This window comes from Herpailurus yagouaroundi, unplaced genomic scaffold, assembly GCF_014898765.1.
Source record: "Herpailurus yagouaroundi ecotype Mexico unplaced genomic scaffold, PumYag 142, whole genome shotgun sequence".
NCBI lineage: Eukaryota > Metazoa > Chordata > Mammalia > Carnivora > Felidae > Herpailurus > Herpailurus yagouaroundi.
The window spans coordinates 25095102-25114424 of NW_024412397.1; the positions used below are offsets into that span (position 1 = coordinate 25095102).

Here is a 19323-nt window from a genome sequence, read left to right on the forward strand (position 1 = left end):
AGTTGAGCCATAGTCTCTTTGAGGTTCCTTCCAGATCCTTCTAGAGGTGTTTGAAATTATATGTACTGGTTTGCAACCTCCCTTGAACGTCTTTTATGATCAATGCCTTGCCCTCTTTAAGCTAATAATAGGTTGAATCCTCCTGGATCTTTATATCCTAGAAGTCATGACTTCTATCTTAAAATAGAAATTGAGACACACGGAAGTGCAGAGTTGTAAGAACAGGAATGCTGTGGTAGAAGCAACTGCTTAGTCGGCTGATGAGCTGGGATTTGCCTTATGTTGAGGCTGTAGTAAAGGAAGAATCTCCTAGAAGTGGCCACTTGCCCCTGTGAGGACAGGCTGTCCTACTTACATCTCTGTCGCCCTTGTTCATTGTTGGCTTTCAAAGCAAACCATGTTGCATGGTGTAGAGGAAATGGAAGAAGGAAACCTGATTTTTTTAGCATCACAAAGGCCTCCTGCTGAAGAGTTAAGTCACATGCCTGAGTTATGTAATACAAGAGGCAACAGAAGAAATTGTAGCAGAGTCCGTTGGGGGATTTGGACACTTGGTGTTGGGTGAGTTTCAAGGCAGGAGTAGGCACACTTATTGGTACCATCAGGGAAAGCTTAATGTGAAAGGTGAGGTCTGAACTGGTCTTTTAAAAATTTTTTTTAACGTTTTTATTTATTTTGAGACACAGACAGAGCATGAGCAGGGGAGGGGCAGAGAGAGGGGAGACACAGAATCCGAGGCAGGCTCCAGGCTCTGAGCTGTCAGCACAGAGCCCCCGACACGAGGCTCGAACTCATGGAGAGATCATGACCTGAGCTGAAGACAGATGCCTAACCGACTGAGCCACCCAGGCACCCCTGAACTGGGTCTTTGAAAGGGAGGGAGTAAAATATGGGAGGTAGGGAGGCACCTTTGGGAACATGAGCACTAGCAGTAGGAAAAAGCAAAGTGTGAAAAAAGCTCACTCAAAGAATGAGCAAACAGTGGAGCTTCACCCAAGAGTCGGAAGGAGGATGTGTCTCCTCCAGGGCACTTGAGGGTTTTAGCCGAACACCCCTGTGCAGGCCACCCCTTCTCCTGGCCAGTTGAGTGCCTGTTTTGTGCTCCAGCTGCTCGAGTTGCTCTGTGGAGAGCACAGGACAGTCTCTGTATCCTGGGAGCATACCTCTTGGCTGTCAGTAATTCTGTTACTCTCTCCGTCGTATTTCAGGTAATTGGGTTTCCCCCAGAAAAACTGACCTTTAGTGTTCCCTTTTAAGGTAAGACCCAGAGAAACTCAGGCTGCAGCATTTGACCTGATTCCCTTAAACCTGGGCAAGAATCTAATTTTACTGAGTTTTTGATCTGGGAAGACTAACATCATGTAGACTCAGTGTTGTGAATAGCACGTAATACTGTGACTTGAGGGGGTTGCCTGGGTGGCTCAGTTGGTTAAGTGTTCCACTCTTGGTTTCAGCTCAGATCACCATCTCACAGTTAATGAGTTCAAGGCCCATCTCGGGCTCCACACTGACAGCGTGGAACCTGCTTGGAATTCTCTGCCTCCCTCTCTCTCTGCCTGTCACCCCCTCTCAAAACTAAAGAAAACTTTCTTTTTTTGTTTCAGTATCGTGACTTCGGTGCTACTGGCACTCAGCTCTGTTTTGGTTACTATCTTAGCGGTGTGTGGCTTTTACATAGATGGTCATCCCTTCCCTGGGATTCACGGTGACAGTGAAAGGCTTTGCTCATTGGTGGGGTGTCCTCTAAGGTCCTGTCACTGCCCTGAGGGAAGAAATAGATTTCAGGGAAGTCTTGCTTGTGGTTGGAGAGATAGATTTGACCGTGGTGGGGTGAGAATCCTGGGAATGCCATCCCCCTCTTGGAGTGACCGTGGGTTCCTCTGGGAACATCTGACGGCTTTCCAGTGAGAGTAAGTTCCCAGTAGGGAAAGTTTCCTACCCTTTGTGCTTCCTTCAGATATGTTAATCTGTTTTCTTTTCTTGTTTTTTTTATTATATTTTTAAAATTTTTAAATTTATTTTTGAGGCAGAGATAGAGTATGAGCAGGGGAGGGGCAGAGAAAGAGGGAGACACAGAATCTGAATCAGGCTCCAGGCTCTGAGCTGTCAGCACAGAGCCTGACGTGGGGCTCAAACTCATCCTGAGCTGAAATCGGACGCTTAACTGACTAAGCCACCCAGGTGCCCCTCTTTTCTTTTTTAAATCCTTGTTCTTTCTCAGGAGCTAATTTCCTTTTGCAGACTCTGCCACAAAGTGGTCCTATTTGCAAAGCCATTCACTCTCCTCTTGCAGAGACAGAATGCCATATTCCTCCATATGCTCAAAGTAGTACCGCGTTCATGTCCTATATAGGTAGAGTTCAAGATGGCAAGTGAGATGTGGGGTAGGTTCAGACTTAACAGCCTGGCTATATCTATCTGGGCCATTTGTTGCCAAGAAAGCACTTAGAGACATTCCCCGAATGTAAATAAGCATGCACCTCAGCAGTTGTAGTCTGTCGAGAAATTACTGTAGAAATTTACACCGGCCGAGGCTCTTTTCTGGCCAGTGGGTATCTTAATGAACTCTTAGGAGGTCAAAACCAAAAACCGCCACAGGAAAGCAGGTCACTTGGACCTTGGAGGTACTGTTTCTGATCCATCAGGTCAGTGACATCATTTCTTCATCCGGGAAACAAAATGACGACGTTTGGTTTAAGTCTGGGCTGACCTTGCATTGAGCTGTTGACTGTCTTCTCCCTTTTGCATCCTGGTGTCTGTCTCCTTTCCTTTGGAACTTCAGACACCTTCCAGAAAGGCACTGGATCTTTTTTTCCCGACGTGGCCATTTTTCTGTCTTTGGAAAGTAGGTGTCACGCTGGACATTCCACTGCTTGTTATCTCCTCCAACCACCCCCCCATTCCAAACCTATTCCAGTCCTGAGGGTTTATTTACAACGTAACTATGGGAAGTGATTCTAAGGAGCTTTTCATCCTCCATGGCTTCAGCAAACGCCAACACTGAGTTGTCTACCCAAATCCCTGACTACCAAACACTGAAGAGAGGGACCATCTCTGAAACCATGGTCTCCTTGTTTCTCAGCCCTAGGATGAGGAGACTTGGTGCACATAGAAGATGCCCTTGGGATGACCTCAAGTCTTGGATTGTTGTATTACTTGTCATCTGTGGTCCAGCAGGGTGGCAGGTGGAAGCTAGAAAGAATTAAACCCCATTCGATAAGAAGAAAGGAATAAGGAATAATCTCCTTTATTTTTCATGCTTATTTTTAAGAGAGTGAGAGCATGAGAGGCACAGTGAGTGGGGGGAGGGGCAGAGAGAGAGCGAGACACAGAATCCAAAGCAGGCTCCAGGCTCCTAGCTGTCAGCACACAGCCCCACACAGGGCTGGAACTCACGAACTGTGAGATCGTGACCTGAGCTGAAGTGGGACACTTAACTGAGCCACCCAAGCAACCCGGGAATTAGCTCCTCCTAAATCAGGTTACAAATGCGCCACAGCTAGCAAATGAGAGCGGAATTGCCTTTGCCTCCCCAGCTAGTAGACACTAATTTGTAATTAGTGGGATAACTGTCCCCAGGTGGACTGTGGCTCCTATTTAAGGTTGACTCCCCAGTCAAGCTCATTGTAAGAACTCCTGGAAAGAGTTCTGTGGTGTGGGTGAGCCACTCCAGAAATTTCTGTAAATGTTTAAAGTGTTACTATAGAATCAGCAGCCAGAGCGGACACTCCTTTGTGTATAAGGAAACCGTGGACTTAGCGTCACACAGGGGCATCTCCCCTCATCGTGGTGTTCCAACTGGTAGTTCGGACTGTAGAAAAGGCTGTGAACCCCGAAATAAATGGCATGGGCCTCAGCTGCTTCCACCACAGTTATTGTGAGCCCCCAGTCAGAGGTGAGTCTCTCAGACTCTCCTGAACGTTTCCCGACGCGACAAGCAGTGCCCTGGCAGAGCGATGGCTTCCCCACGACCTGCTCCCCCACCTCAGCTCCAAAAAGCGCAGAGCAGGCAATTTAGCCACCCTGAGACCAGCTCTTTCCTTTAACTGAGGATCTGTGAAGCTGCCTGCGGGCGTTTCTTCCCAGGCCAGGGGTTTCCTTTTCATGTTCCATTAACCAGCGTTTGCCTCTACAGGTTTGAGTAATTGTAATTGTAATCCTTCATTCCTCTTCTCTGAGGCAAAAAGAAATAGATGGCTTCAATTTGGGGAAAATGCATTTATTCGTCTTGGACTTGAGCCTTCCAAATGCCAAGGTGGCAGGGGCTTTGGCTGCGGCCGGCTCCTTCTTGATGAGAGGACAGTTGGCCTAGGAGACTTGGGGAGCAAGGCAGAGTGTATAGATGAATGCTTAATGCTGAGGAGCAGAGGAGATGGGAGTGGGTAGGCCCCAGGAAGCAGGAAATGAGATTTGCGGGGATTTTCTATCCTTCTCAAAGTCCTCACATTACTTCCTGTTTGTTGCCGTGTTTCCTAACTTTAAGTTAGCACTCAGGTCTAGTTAGTCCTTTTTAATGATACGTTTTTAAAAATAATTTTTTTAAACTACAGCTGGAAAAGTACCTAACATAAAACTTACATTTGTAACCATTTTTAAGTATATGGTTCAGCGCTATCAATTAAGTATATTCACGTTGTTGCGCAACAGAACTCGGAGCTCTTTCCCGTTGGAAAACTGAAACTCCACACCCACTGAACAACTCCCTTTCTCTCCTGGCAGCCCCTGGCAACCACCACCCCTCTTTGTTTCTGTGAATGTGACTACTTTAGATACCTATGTAAGTGGAACCCTATAACATTTGTCTTTTTGTGACCGGCTTAAGTTACTTAGTGTAATGTCCTCAAGGCTCATCCATGCTGCAGGCTGTGACAGAATTTCCTTTTTGGAAGCTGAATAATGCTCCATTGTGTGTACAGACCACATTTTACTTACCCATTCTTCTGCTGATGGATCTTTGGGTTTCTTTGACCTCTGGGCTATTATGAACAATGCTGCAGCAAACAGGGGTGTGCAAATAGCTCTTCTTTTAATTCTTTTGGACATATAGCCAGAAGTCGGATTGCTGGATCACATGATAATTCTTTTAATTTTTTGAGGAACCTCCAGATTGTTTTCCATAGTGGCCACAGCAGTTTGCATCTCTATCAGTAGAGCACATGGGTTCCAGTTTCTCTGCATCCTTGACAATACGTGTTATTGTGTTTTTGCTCAGAACTATCCTAATAGGTATGAGGTAATCTCTCACTGTGGTTTTGATTTGCATTCCTGTAGTTATTAGTGATGTTGATCATTTTTCATAGGCTTCTTGGCCATTCATGTATCTTTGGGAAAATGTTCAAGTCCTTTGCGTGTTTTTTGAGTTACTTGCTGCTTGGTGAACTGTAAGAGTCTTGGTATAGTCTGCATATTCACCCCTTATCAGAAATTTGATTTGCAAATATTTCCTATCAGTAGGTTGCCTTTAATGATCTATTGTAAGAAAATTTCTTCTGTCTACTGTTTGCCTTCATTTTAATGGGAATTTTGTTTTCCTTGGTCTCTTCAAAATAGACTTAATTTTTATAATCTCAATTTAGTTATTCAGTGAAGACTACCCAGCTCTTCTCTGACCCGTATGAAAAGGTTTCACAGAGAATGGAGGAGGGAAAGTCAGGGGCATTTTCCTTTCAGCCTGTGAACAGTGGACCAGACTTGGGCAGCCCAGAAGACCACTGGCCATGTCCTTTTCAGGGTGAACAGTACTCCCAGGTCTAGCAGACCCCTGAAGCCATTGGGTTTGTGCTGGAATCTCTGAGTCTCCCAGGAGAGCCTTATAACTCAGATCGCACTAAAGTTAATCTCAATCTTGCAGAATTTCTCTGACCTAGCTCTTGGGGGTTCGCCTGGAGCCAGACACCTATACATACTCTTGGGGCTCAGATAAAGTGACCGTTCTCTCTGTCCATGCCATCACCTCTGTGACCTCACCCTCCATTAAAGTCCTATGGCACATGAAATCTCTGTTCCTTGGGAGGCTTCATACACTGGGTTCCTGTGTTCTTCCTGATAGCTCTTTTGGGTAGGAACCAAGGCTTGCTCCTGCTTGCAGCCCGTACAGTTCTGGAGACAGTTGACTGATGGCCTGGGAGAGGATTTCCATCTGGTGGGAATTTTTTGGTCCCACACCACGGTTCCCGGCACAGAGAGGAGGCAGGGAATTGGAGCACAATGCAAACTAAAGATGTAGGTCCTTCAGAAGAGTAACTGTTCTTGGCCTCGGGATGTGAACAGTGACTAGGACTGTGCTCTCCCTGAAGGTCAAGTTCTGCATGGGGGCATCTAGTCACAGCAAAGCACATGGGCAGAGTTCAAGTCCTGCCATTCGCAGGTGCAGCCAGCCTCCCAAGATTCTTTAGTTAAGAGATGAGAAGGGCTGGCCTCGCTAACAGACCCCGGGGTGCCTTTGGGAGGTTTCATGGGCTTCAGGAGGGAAAGAGACCTTGACGGGACTTGTCTGGCTTTTAATAATCATTCCTTGGAAGCCCCCCTCCATATCCAACTTATAACTCCTATCTTGTCATTCAGCCTTCGCTAGAAGGGTAGAGTGTGGTCTTGGTAGAAGAGAGGAGACTGAGGTAAGGAATTTAGTTCCTTTGAAACATTCTCCAGGGGAATAACTATTTCCCAGTCTTCGAAGTTTTACGTTGCCTCTGCCCTGCAGTGAGAGGTTTGTGGAGGTTGATAATTAACTCAGAGGGACTGGTTGACTTCTTTTTATTGCAGTTTCACTTTCAGACAGACACTACCTTCTTTTGAGAGACATTTGTGACCCTTCCCACACCCTGAACTTGGAGCAGAAGGAGAAGGAAATTCTATCCTCGTCTACGCTTTGGGGATAGGAAAGTGAAGGAGGGGGCAACGGTTGTACCACCATGAATACAGATCTTGGATCTCTGCATCAAGTCGTTGTCTGTGTTTTGACCTTCCTCCCACCCAAGGATTCTAGTCTAAGTGTTCTCAACATTGATTTTACGGGAGAAATCCAGCTCACTCTAGTATATAAATTTCTTTGTGACAGTTTAATATTGTGAGCTATAAATTGATCCATTGTGTTTATTTTAAAAAATCATCTCTGTTGATGGGAAGAATTACTACCGAGATAATTCTATTGCAAAGAAGCTGCCCTATCTCCCTGACTGTGGCTTTCTGAGGTCAGTTATCTTAAACATTTTCCAAGCTACCTACACCCCTCATTCATCTCTGGCCCTTCAGCAGGCATTACAGTAATTACACTAGATGGCAGAGAAATCATCTTAAAATAGGGAAATTAGGAGCAAATTTTAAGCCATCTTAAATTAGAATATTCTTAGTGGAGCGCTACCAACATAAACCTTTAAAAAATGTCAAGTGGGACATATTGAAATCCTTTATCTGTGGGGCTCAGTACAAGCCCTCCAAGTACACCCAATTGCTATTATCTGGCCATTTGCTAGGGTGGCTTTTTTTTTTTTTAATCTTCCTAGGTTTTATTAAGTTTCCTTGGGGGGTTTGCCAGTGTCAGCAACCTGTCTTGGGTTTGGGGGGGAGCAGAGAATGAGGTTCTAAATGACAGAACTCCATGTATAGGATCATGTGGACCGAGAGGGCCCCAATGCAGCATGACAACTGGCAGACTCAGTGCCCCCCCGCCCCAAGGCCTGGAGTGCAGCTCCTGCCTGGACTCAGCATCTTTGATCTTGTTTTATTAGCTTACAATTATTTTTCCTATGTGGGCATGACCAAGGGCTGCTTTTTAATGTGGTTGTCTCCAAACAGTTGATTCCTTTGATCTCAAAATGACTTTTTGGGGTGCCTTGGTGGCTGAGTGGGTTGAGTGTCTGACTCTTGATTTCAGCTCAGTTCATGATCTCACAGTTCATCAGTTCGAGCCCCATGTCCAGCTTTGCACTGACAGCACGGAGCCTGCTTGGGATTCTCCCCCTCTCCCCACTCCCCCCAAATTTCTATTTGGGAGTTGTCATTAGGGAGTACAGTCTATTTGAGAGGACTGCCATAATTTTATTTAAGATCAAGAAAGTTGTCCATACTGAAGAATGAGGGAGTACAGATTTAAGGTTATGGGGGAGGCTGAAGCCTGTGCCCTCTCCCACCCAGGGTCCCTCATTGATATTCCCAAGTCCACTGCCCTTCCCTGATCTCCTTTTTTTGGTTGGTTTGTTTGTGTGTTTTTTTTAAGTATTTGGTTTTTTGAGAGTGTGAGCAGGGGAGGGTCAGGGGCGGGGGGGGGGGTGGAGGGGACAGAGGATTCAAAGCCGTGGCTCCACACTGACAGCAGTGAGCCCAATGCAGCACTCAAACTCACTATGAACTGCAAGATCATGACCTGAGCCACACAGGCGCCCCTCTCTCTTTCTTAATGAAACTTTTCTCTAAGAATGTGGCCTCAGACCTCACTCCCTGGGTTCAAATACTGGCTCTTACACATACTGACCCTGACTTGAAGCACATTATTTAATCTCTCCAGCTTGTATTACTTGGAGTAATAAACCCTAGCTCTTGGTAGTTGCGGGTGCTGAGTGAATGAGAACTTATGAAGCTGTTGGGGCCAAGTGCTCAGTAGGTGCTCATTCAGCCAGTGGTGTGAATGAAAAAAGGCCCCTCTTCCGCCTACATTTCTGCTTCTCCACTGCCTCGGCCCAGTGACCTTGCCCAGTGGGCATGACGGCCCTGCTCGTTTGCAGCTAAAGCTGCTGATCTTGCTCGCCCCATCCGACTTGGTGAGCTTTACTGCATCCGTTCAGCTGTGCAGGTGAATCTCGGCTGCATGCCCCATTGGTCACTTGTGGCCCCCTCGTGTTCACCTCCCATAGTGTCTTTTGATCCTTTTCATTACTTGGTCACCACCAGCTTACTTCCCCCAGATCAGTTTTTCTCTGCCCTCCTGCAGGTTCAATGAGATGCACATCTGACTGTCATTTCTTAATTGTTTGTAAACTCAAACTCCATGAAAATGAATCAGAGAAACAAAACATCCTTAACCAGTATTAGGACAAGAAGATGCTTTCACCCATTGGGAGGCTGGGGTGGATGTGGGGGGAGAACAAAAATTGGTTCCAGCTTTCTGGAAGTCAATTTTCTTCTACCTTTTAAGAAACGAATCACATGGTGATTCGTCTAGGATGATGTCATCCTACCAAAAGACTCATGAATTCAAAGATGTATATACGATATTTGTCACAGCATTGATAGCAGCTAAAAGTTGGAAGAAGAGGCAAAATGTCCTGTAATAGGGGATTCGTTTAAATCGTGATTGACTTGTGTGGGGTGAGGGGAACACTGCCAGCCTATGAGGGGCCTTTGTGTGTTTTGGAACAAAGCAACCCTTTGGGTGGAGTGCCCCCTCCCAGGCTCAAGGGACTTCTGTACTGGAGTTAAGGGTGGGACTGGATCGGCGGGAGAGAAGAGATGAGGGCGGCCTTGTTGGAAGTCCTAGTTATTGCTTCTGTAAGAGGAATGTCTCTCCATTCTCCTCTGTCTTCATTCTGCAGGTTTGAGACATTTGAGGTGAACAGCTTTGAGCAGTTCTGTATCAACTATGCGAATGAGAAGCTACAGCAGCAGTTCAACTCGGTAGGCTCAGCTCCTGACCCAGGGTGTCGAGGTGGGGACACCTCTCTCCCTGGGAGCAATGGCCTGGGGCACTTCTCCTCCGCCTGGGGTCAACCGGCTCTAGCTCTGCCCCAACCTTCTTTTGGTTTCTTGATGCTGCCCCAACTTTGCGAAGGCGCTCCATGTCGCTTGGGAGGAGGTCTGAATGGGGCAGTGGGGTTGAGAGGGTAAATGATCCTTCCCTTGGTTTTGCCGCCTACACCCCCTGACCCTGGGCTTCTAGGGTAGTTGCTGAATTGCAAGCCAGTTGATTACTAGAATATTCTAGAGAAGGGTTCCCAGGGGAATGGGGATCACCTAACTGAGCTTTCCTTTTCTGTAGCCATGTCTGGGACTCTAAACTCACATGGTTGAACTTGAGGGGAGATGGACATCAGGACGTGCCTGTAGTTCACTAACTTTGACCTTTTCACTTCTTATCCTAGCACGTGTTCAAACTAGAGCAAGAAGAATATATGAAGGAGCAGATACCTTGGACCTTGATTGATTTTTACGATAACCAACCTTGTATTGACCTCATAGAAGCTAAACTGGGCATCTTGGACCTGTTGGATGAAGAGTGTAAGGTACAACTGATGATGCACTCATTGTATTAGTTCAGTTCCAGGCTTGGAGGAGGTGCAGGGGACAGCTGTGTGGTACAAAGGAGCATGTGAGGCCTCAAAGTGGAATTCTTTTTGCCATTAGCCCACCTTTAGTGTGCTGAGAGAAACCTTGGTGTCCGTTCTACATGCTAGAAGGTAACTGTTGGTGAGTATGTACCTCTTTTGGCAGAGACTGGATGGTATGGACTGGCACGATATAATCGTGGTCTAGATTTGGTGCTGCAGATAGCCTAGGTGCAGAGAGAAAACCCCAACCTCTAGACAGGCATCCCCAGAGAAGGGACAGTGAGGGTCAAGAGCCCGCCCACCACCTGATGCTTGGTGGCAGATGAGGACCATAGATTCCTCCTGATCTAGCTTTTTGTGGATTCTACTTCGTAGGACAGGAGTGTTCTGAGTTGCTAGCATGGGGAGAACCAAGCAACCTTGGCAATGTGGAGCCAGGGGTATCTGACTTTTCTTAGTCATCTAACTTCTTTGGCCTTTGTTTTCCTGCTCTGTGAGTTTAGTAGGTTTGGATCTGCTGATCTTCAGAACTTTGCCTGGTTTGAAGTTTGCCGACAAGAGGGTAAATGTATCCCCATTCCTCCAACAGTGGAAACTAACCAAAAAGGGGTGGAAACCATAGGACGCTTGGTATTGCAAGGGAAAAACCCAGTTGATTTTACTTTCTGGTCTCGCGTGTCTTGCCCGTGAAGGATTGGGTGCAGTTTGATGGTTTGGAGGATGAGGTGTTTCCCTTCCAGAAAAGTGCTCCTGCAGTTTCATTGCCTTTGATGATGAAAAGGAATGGTTAACAGAAAAGTAGAAGACACAGTGAAATATGCTGAAATCCAGTTTGTGCATCTTTATTAATTTTTACTTTTTAATTTTTTAATGTTTTCTTATTTTGAGAGAGAGGGAGACAGAGTCCAAAGCAGGCTCCAGGCTCTGAGCTGTCAGCACAGAACCCTAGATGGGGTTCGAACTCACAGACTGCGAGATCATGTCCTGAGCTGAAGTTGGATACCCAACCAGCTTAGCCACCCCGGCGGCCCTTTATGTTTGTTTTAAAGATTCTCTTATTTTTTTTTTTAATTTTAGAGAGTGCGCGCAAGCAGGGGGGAGAGAGAATCTTAAGCAGGCTCCAAGCTCAGTGCCAAGCCCAGTTTGCTTTCTGGGTTCAGTGTCCACGGCCAACAGCTCCCTTTGACACACACTGGGACCGTGCTCCCCTCCTCCGCTTCCTTGTGTGCTCCTATCAGTAACCACCTCCTCCCACCCCCACCCCACGGGCAACACCATGTCCTTGTTGTCCAGCCGGTCTAGCTTCCCAGGCCCTGGCTCCAGGTCTCCAGCCCTTCACTCCCTTTCCCGGTGCTGAAGGGTAAGGCCATACGAGGCCCGAGGAGTCACGTGAAGCAGGTAGCTTACTTCAGGGGCTCCACCTAGTTCTGTCATGGAATGCTAACGATAACGTATATCCCCGGCACACGGTCTCTCCCTCCTTGTGTACACACACACCTCAGAAAAAGGCTTAATGCTTCAGGATGTTGGATTCTGTGAATCAAGCAGCTGCGTCTGATTTTCAGTGATTTGTCCTACCTTTAGCAGTCAAAATGGGAGCCCCTTGCAGGTTTGTTTTGGCTTCTGGTTTGGGGATCTGAGAGGTGCCACTGCCCAAGGGAACATGTCCTGGGAATGTCCGGTGAGAGTGGCAGGAACACAGGTGCAGGGACCTCAGACTGCTGTCCAGGGGGTAAGGGGAAGCCGGAGAAGTGCGAGCTGGGGAGCAGGTGGTTACCAGAGTGGTCGCAGGGGGCCCGAGCTGCAAACCACATTAGACAATTGGGAAGGTAACCTCCCCAAATCCCTGCACTTTGGAATATCCGTGTTGGAATCCGTTTGACTTCTGAGAAGCTAATGGAAAATCTGACTCTGTGTGGATGATCTCTGCCTTAATGTTCCATGGAGCCTTCTCTCCAGGTCAGATTTATAAAATTAGGTGATTTCAGTTTAAGATTGCATCCGCCTCTGATTCCTGCCCCTATATTGTCAGACACCTAGAATGCATTATGCACCTGCCATATGTCAGGTCTTGAGAGAGAGAGGAGGAAGGGTTCTCCCTGCTGGCCAGAAAGGATGAAAAGGGGGACAGGCTCGTGTTCTGAGGGGCTGGGCCTGAGTGTGTGGGAGTGGGAGCCGGGCAGGGCAGTTCCAGAGCAGGCTGGAGGAGGCCTGGACCACAACCCAAGGGCAGCAGAGTGATAGCAGAATCAAGGGAAGGGGTTATTGACATAGAAAGCATGCCGTTCTCTTAGGTCTCCTAGCTTCCTTGTCGCCGAGGCTTTGTGGAGGGGTGGGTCTGAGGAAAACCTGGATTTCCAGCCAGTCAAGCTGGTGTTGAGGCGGTGACGCTGCCCTTGGGACATTTTGGAACCTCACTGGCTGCTGAGGGCGTGGGCGGAGCAAGGCAGGCCAGATGAACACCAAATTCAAGAGTCATGCAAAAACCCCAGTGTGGAAATCTTTTCCTCCCAGATTTAATTGCTCTGGGAGTTGAGAGTGATCCAGGGCAATCTGATGCAGCTGCTGGTAGCAGGTAGTTTTTGCACCGACAGGTGTCACCTTTGTCAGAACTCCTGGAACCGGACCCTTAAAAAGGGCATGTTTTCCTGTAGGGAAATCCTACCACAATGAACCTACCTTTACGAAATAGGCCTGCTGACCTTTCGGAAGTGCTGCTGGCTCTGAGCCTGGGCGGGGTAGGATGTGTAGGATGTCCCCTTGGAGTTGGCCAAGACCAGGTGACTTGGCGTCCCTCGGGACTGTCCTGTGGGACTGTCCCAGACACGCTCCTTCCCTCTGCTGTCACTCACGCTGTACAGAATGAGAAAGAATAGTGAGGTTGCACCATGAGGAATTGGGTTCTGTGACCCCCATCTGAAAGGACACAAAGCCAAATGAAGGATTGGACTCGTGGTTTAAAAGCAGCCGCTGGGAAAATCAGGTTTCCTGGAGAAGAGACACTGCATCGGGCAGAGCCAGTGAGCTGGGATCTAAATTAGAAATATGGAGATGGGGTAGCTGTGGATCTGCAGGAGCAGCACACGGGGGGCTCTCCCCAGAGCCTGTGAGGGGTGCCCATGGCTGCACAGGGGGGCTCACGGAGAGCACAGTGAAACACCCAGGCTTCCTTCAGGTGGAAAAAGCCTTCCTGTAGCCATGGATTCATAATCAGCCCCAGACCAAGACACAGACTACAGCTGCTCCTCAGTAACCAAGGGGTCAGGACACGGGGTGTTTGCTGATGGGAAATGGTTATTTCCAGGCTGCTTTTAACAAAACCCTGCCATTCCCAGTGCTCTCCAAGGCTGCTGTGGGGCTTGAGGGCTGCATGACATAAGCCACATTCAGACTGAGCATTCCCTGCCCTCCCTCTTGGCAGAACCTCAGTCATCGTTCCCTCCCTCTTGGTGGAACCAACTAGTTAGGGCTGAGGGGATAGGAGAGGTCAGCACATGTTTCCTCCTAACTGATACTTGGCATCGGTAGGAACTGTCTGGAAATGATAACCCCTGGAAGCAGTTCTTATAAGTGACACTACAGATACTCTGTTTGGACAGTCAGTGTTAGGGACCCTCAGGGCCATGCTGAGGCAAGAGGCAGGCTCTGCCCTGAGTGGGTAGGATTCTTTTGTTTTAGGGACCCGCTCTTGGAAGAGCTGCCCGAGGGTGGACGGCGGACTGTGAACCTTCCAGTAACTCACTGCTGAGGCAGTGGAGGGAAAGCATGCTGAAGGTCTCTGCTTCCTCACCTGGGTCCAGCCTGCTCTCACAAGAGCTTACTTAGTATTAGGGTCAAAGGTTTGTAGTTGCTTAAGTTGCCCTGGAGGTCTCCTTGTCCAACATGTTTGTGAACAGGTTGAAACCTTGAGAAGGGAGGCCTTCCTGCGTCTGTCCGTTCATCTGCCCAACAAACCCCATGTCCCTATGTAACCAGCTGACTCCCTGCCCTTCACACATCTCTGAGGGGTCAGGCAGGCACCACAAGTCATCACTGTGGTGACTGAGATGGAAAAGCTGAGGAGGAGGTGACTGAGAAAGTGTTGTAAGAAGCATCCCCCAAAGGACTGTTTAAGCAGAGAAGTTGGATTGTGGGGGACGGGAGCTCTGCTGGGCAAAGGGAACGTCATGTCAGAAGAACTTGAAATGGTCTGACTTCTCCAGACCCCATGGCAGGTGAGGTTGGAAAGCAAGAACCATCAGGACAGGAGGCTCTGTCCAGAAGAGACTGGACTCTGAAGGCTCTGGGGACACAGGGCTGTGAGGCAGGGACAGGTGTGATCAGATGGGAATAATTTCTTAGGGGATGTCACCCGCCACTGTGTGGAAGCCAAGCTGGAGAGAGACTGAACGAGGTGAGCAGGGAGGCATCCTCGTGTGGTCCAGGCAGGGAAGACAAAGGCTTGCGGGGAGAGGCAGAGGGGGGTCAGGGAGGAGCTCAGTGCCGGTGAGGGGCTCAGTGGTCCCGCCTTTGGCGGCCGGCCTGTGGGTTACAGAGTTTGGTCAGGGAGCTGTCTGGGCGTCCAGGAGGCGCAGTGAGGCCAGGCGAGGCAGCAGAGGTGGCATGTTTTGAGCCCCCCGGGTGCAGGCCTGGCTGTGAGAGGGAGTGGGTGAGAGAAAAGGCAGCGGGTGCTGTGCAGGAGGCAGGCATTGAGTGCACAGGACCCGGGTGGGGAGGAGGGAGGGCGTGGCTGTGGCTGCAGGTGAGTTTCTGCATGTGGAGCAGCAGCAGGTTTCCTGCTTGTTGGCAGCCTCTGTTTCCCTGTGAGGCAGGAAACGAGGCCTGTGCAGCAGGTGGCAGGCTCTGAAGCTGGGGGAGCGTACGGAAAGAGGGGAAAGGCTCTCCTGGCCACAGGGAAGGGAAGTAACAGAATGCACTGATTGGTTGGCCAAGGTCAAAGACCATCCAGAGAGGGGAGCCATCAAGACCGACTCCCCTCATAGATCTGAGCACAGCGGCCTAATCTGAAGAGGTGCGGTCTCACGGTGAAACGTGATGGTGTCTTTTTAGGCATCAATACTAAATTATGCACAATGACCAGCAGGACTTGATTAAGGAAAGAGGAGTTGACGTGGTCTCAGCCACCCAGGTGTGGGGGAAGGACCCGATGGGTAGTTGGCTTGGTCTGGAACGGGTGTTGTGCTGAGCACACAGCGGGGGCGGGTCTCATGAAGGTGGAAAAGTCAAGTCCTGGAATGGGCATTGGGGGTGGCAGCCAGGAGGGGAGGAAGGAGTCTGAGAGAGAGTGCAGTGAGCTCCTGGGCTCCAGGGTTACAGCCCAGCCTGCTGGGGAAGAGGTGCCGTGGAGCCCGAGGTCTCGTGCTCTTCCCTCTTCCTTATTTCTTTAAACTTTTATAATTTCAATAACAGTAAAATCAAGTATTAATGCGTTTTTACTAGCTTTATTGAACGTAATTAACATACCACCCTATCTGATCAAAATATACAATTCCCTGGTTGGCAGTATGTTCAGAGTTGTGCCACGACCCCCACAACAATCAATCGATGACAGGCTCCTGGTCCAGTGCCCTCTTCACGTTATTTTGAGGAGAGAGTAAGGCCACTTGCATGAAGCTTGTAAAGGATGTGATTCACCATATTTCAGAGCTACTGATCCCCCAGCCCAGATTTTATCAAAATACAAGATTTGCTCTTTTTCTCCTATGTTCATTTTGAATCTTTTTTGGAGATAAGTGACTTCCCCCTAACCCTGTCTTGGTGGCTGCCTTTAAAGCTGTTGTCGGGCAGGAAAGCACAGTAGCAGGGAGGACGTGCTCCGGAGCCAGCCTGTCCTGGTTTGAACCCCGGCCCGGCTGCTTCCCAACTGCGTGAACTTGGGCAAGTTCCCTAACCTTTCTCTCTCGGTTTCTTCCTCTGTAAAATTGTATGAACATAGTGCCTAGCTGATAGGATTCTTGTGAGGATTAAATGAGTTGATGCTTCTAAAATGTATAGAAAACTGACAGATTGGAAGTGCTATGGGCATTCACTGTTAGTATTAATTGTTGTGAATTCCTGCTGGCCCTTTTCATTGCTGGTGGTGGTCAAGAAAGAAGACCCTTGTCAGGAAATGCATAATACTGTTTTCCCGCTTTGTTCATTGACTCACTCCAGTCTGAGTGAGGGAATACGTAGGATTATGGCATTTACTAACAGAAGTCCGATTCCGTTGGCAAGACCAGATGATTTTGATGCTGGCAAATGCATTGACCTAGGTGAGTCTTCTCTTTGCAGTCCTGCCCTTCCTGTTCTGTCTGCCCCGGTTCTGTCACTGTCCGGTCCGCTGTATTCCTGTCCTGACCTCCAACAGCCCTGCCCAGCTCACCCTTCTCCTCCCCTGTACCTGCTGTTTCTAAACACAGAATACTTGAAGACAAATGTAAAATCGTATACATGAAAGTGCTGAATCGGATGTATTTTGTCTGCTTAACACAATTAATAGCCTCTGTCAAGAAAGTTTTCTTTTTTTGAATTACCTACGGCACTTAGCAGTGGGTACTCAATAATAGTTACGTTAAATTGAAAATGAGAAAAATCCGTTTACTTACTCTCTGAGAAATGTGTTCTTAAGCGTGTAAGCATTTTTCTTATGCCACAGATTGTGTTAGTTTACTAAACAAATCCCTTTTTAAATGGCTGGTGTAAGGGTCACCTTCAGCCCTGCCTCATCCGCATGTACAGTGTAAACTAAGGAATGGCGGGTCCAGTTGTGAAAGTAAGGAAGGGCGTGTGCAGTGGTCTTCGAGGATGACAGAGGAGAGTAGGTACAGGTAACTGGTAGAGTTACCATCATCCTGGACAATTTGGACAGTGGTTACAGTGACTGTGTTCTGTTTTCCACAAAGCAAGATGCTTTTTTGTTTTTTGAAGCCAGCTCTAAAGATAAAGAATGCTTAATGTGTGCTTAATGCCCTTCAGAATGCTTAATGTAGTGAAACATGTAAATTTGAGGATGGCAGAGAGTACTATGTAGCTCATTCGCTAGGTACTTAATACCTGGTGTGTGCCCAGAACCCAATTCTTTTTGGTTTTTTGGTTTTTTGTTTTTTTGAGGGAGGGTGCAAGTGAGTGAGGAGAAGACAGAGAAGCGGGGCTCGTGTTTTACCTGAAGTGGGGCTTGAGATCATGAACCATGAGATCATGACCTGAGCTGAAGTCAGATGCTTAACCAACTGAGCCACCCAGGCGCCCACCCAGAACCCAAAGAATCCTCAGTTCTTTGAGGGGCAGGTGAAAAAACAGTGAGGCATACTCCTTGAGCCTAATAAGCTTGCACTTCGTAGCGACAAGGCAATGTACAAAAACCAACGGCGAACCGGATTAGTGTATGTGTAAGTGCTTAATCATGAGGGATTCCAAAGTGAGATCAAGAGTGGCCAGGATGGGCTTCAGAGACGAAGACAGACTTGAGTGGAGCCTGGACAGTGGTGTTTAGATGAGCGCAGAGGGGGGGCTTTCCTGCTCTTGGCATTGGGCTGAGTGAGCAGGGACGTGGTGCTAGCGGTAGCCGTGGCACATTCATGACACTGAAGTCACGGGCCCAATGGCAGGGAAGACACAGGGTCACATTTGTCCCAGCTCTGCTCTTGTGACCTTGGGCTCCATGCTTATGCTCTCCTAACCCCTTCAGTGGCTACCAACCAGCAGGCTCTTTGAGGCTTGGTGCACTCCTACGGACACTACTGGAGCCTGCCCACATGGCGTGTGGAAAGCATGGCGTACGGGATCCAAAGTGTTTGTGGCCGAATCTTGTTTTCCTTGTCCAGTTAGGGTCCAGGTCTGAGAGCTGAATCCAGCCCCTGTGAGGTCAACTTACTGGTGGACTCCCATCTCCCTATGGCGTGGCTCTCTGCTTGCTTCTTCCTTTTCACACAGCACTCTGCCCTCTTCTGTGTTTTTGCAGGTCCCTAAAGGAACTGACCAGAACTGGGCACAGAAGCTCTATGACCGGCACTCTGGCAGCCAGCACTTCCAGAAACCCCGCATGTCCAACACGGCCTTCATTGTGGTCCACTTTGCTGATAAGGTGAGTGTCTTTGTGGGCTCTGTGGGCTCAGGGCTCACAGGGAGTGGTTTCGATTGAAGTGGCCTGAACCCTTCTTAGGTAGGGTCCTCTTGTACCCTTTCTTTCCTTCCCCACACCCCTCTGTGATCCATCAAAGTGTCACCACACGGCAGAGCCCCAGGTGGTGGAGGGAGGCTCTAGCTACCCAATCATATGCTTAACCAATATTTACTGAGGGTCTCTTCCCTGGGAATGCAGGAGCCGTAAGATAGTCCTGAATCTCCCCTGGACAGAGGAGGAGGATGTAAGAATAGAGTGGCGCCCTTCTTTGGGCACTCCTTTCCGAGGAACTGGTGTGCACAGACTTCTGCTACATGGGGTTCTGTTCTGTTTGTGCGAGCCCGTGCTTCCCAAATTTTAATCTGCACATAAATCATCTGGGGTCTCGTTAAAATGCAGATTTCTAATTCAGTGGCCTTTTCAGCACCCAAAGGATGCCTTGGGCTATCTTATGGGAACTCCTTTTTTGAAACCATGTTTTTCCACAAAATGAATACTCAATTTGCTCTGTGTAATTCCTGATCACATCTTGGGTTTGCATTTTAAATGGCAACATCTGGGTTCCCCAGTTACTCACAACTGGTCAGAAAACAAGTATAGATGAGCCGAAAGGATTTAAGTGCTCAAGCAGCTGCAGAAGGCTCCAGGTCAGGCTGAAGCGCTTGACTTCTGTTTCTGTTTCCCTCTGGGGCCCCAGGTGGAGTACCTTTCAGATGGTTTTCTGGAGAAAAACAGAGACACGGTGTATGAAGAGCAGATCAACATCCTGAAGGCCAGCAAGGTAAAGGGCATCAGAGACGGGGAGCTAGGGCAGGACCGTCCATGGCCAGGGCTGCGTGTGGTGGTTGGGGGCCCTGCTCTGGAATGGTGGCAGGCAGGGGGAAGGCAAAGGGGCTGGTAGGTTATTTCCATCTGAAAACACTTGAGGATGGCGTGGTGGAGGGAAGAAAGGAGGTGGTG

General features: G+C 48.5%; 1 protein-coding gene across 3 annotated transcripts in view; it reads left to right on the forward strand.

The window, feature by feature from the left end:
- The window catches only part of MYO5B (myosin VB), a 341784-nt gene that overhangs the window by 217851 nt on the left and 104610 nt on the right, over nt 1–19323 (forward strand). For all 3 annotated transcript variants that reach the window (XM_040478861.1, XM_040478859.1, XM_040478860.1), the window contains exons 11-14: nt 9528–9609; nt 10074–10214; nt 18202–18324; nt 19061–19144. In XM_040478861.1, the coding sequence (XP_040334795.1) occupies nt 9528–9609; nt 10074–10214; nt 18202–18324; nt 19061–19144 (430 nt within the window). The remainder of the gene's footprint in view (nt 1–9527; nt 9610–10073; nt 10215–18201; nt 18325–19060; nt 19145–19323) is intronic.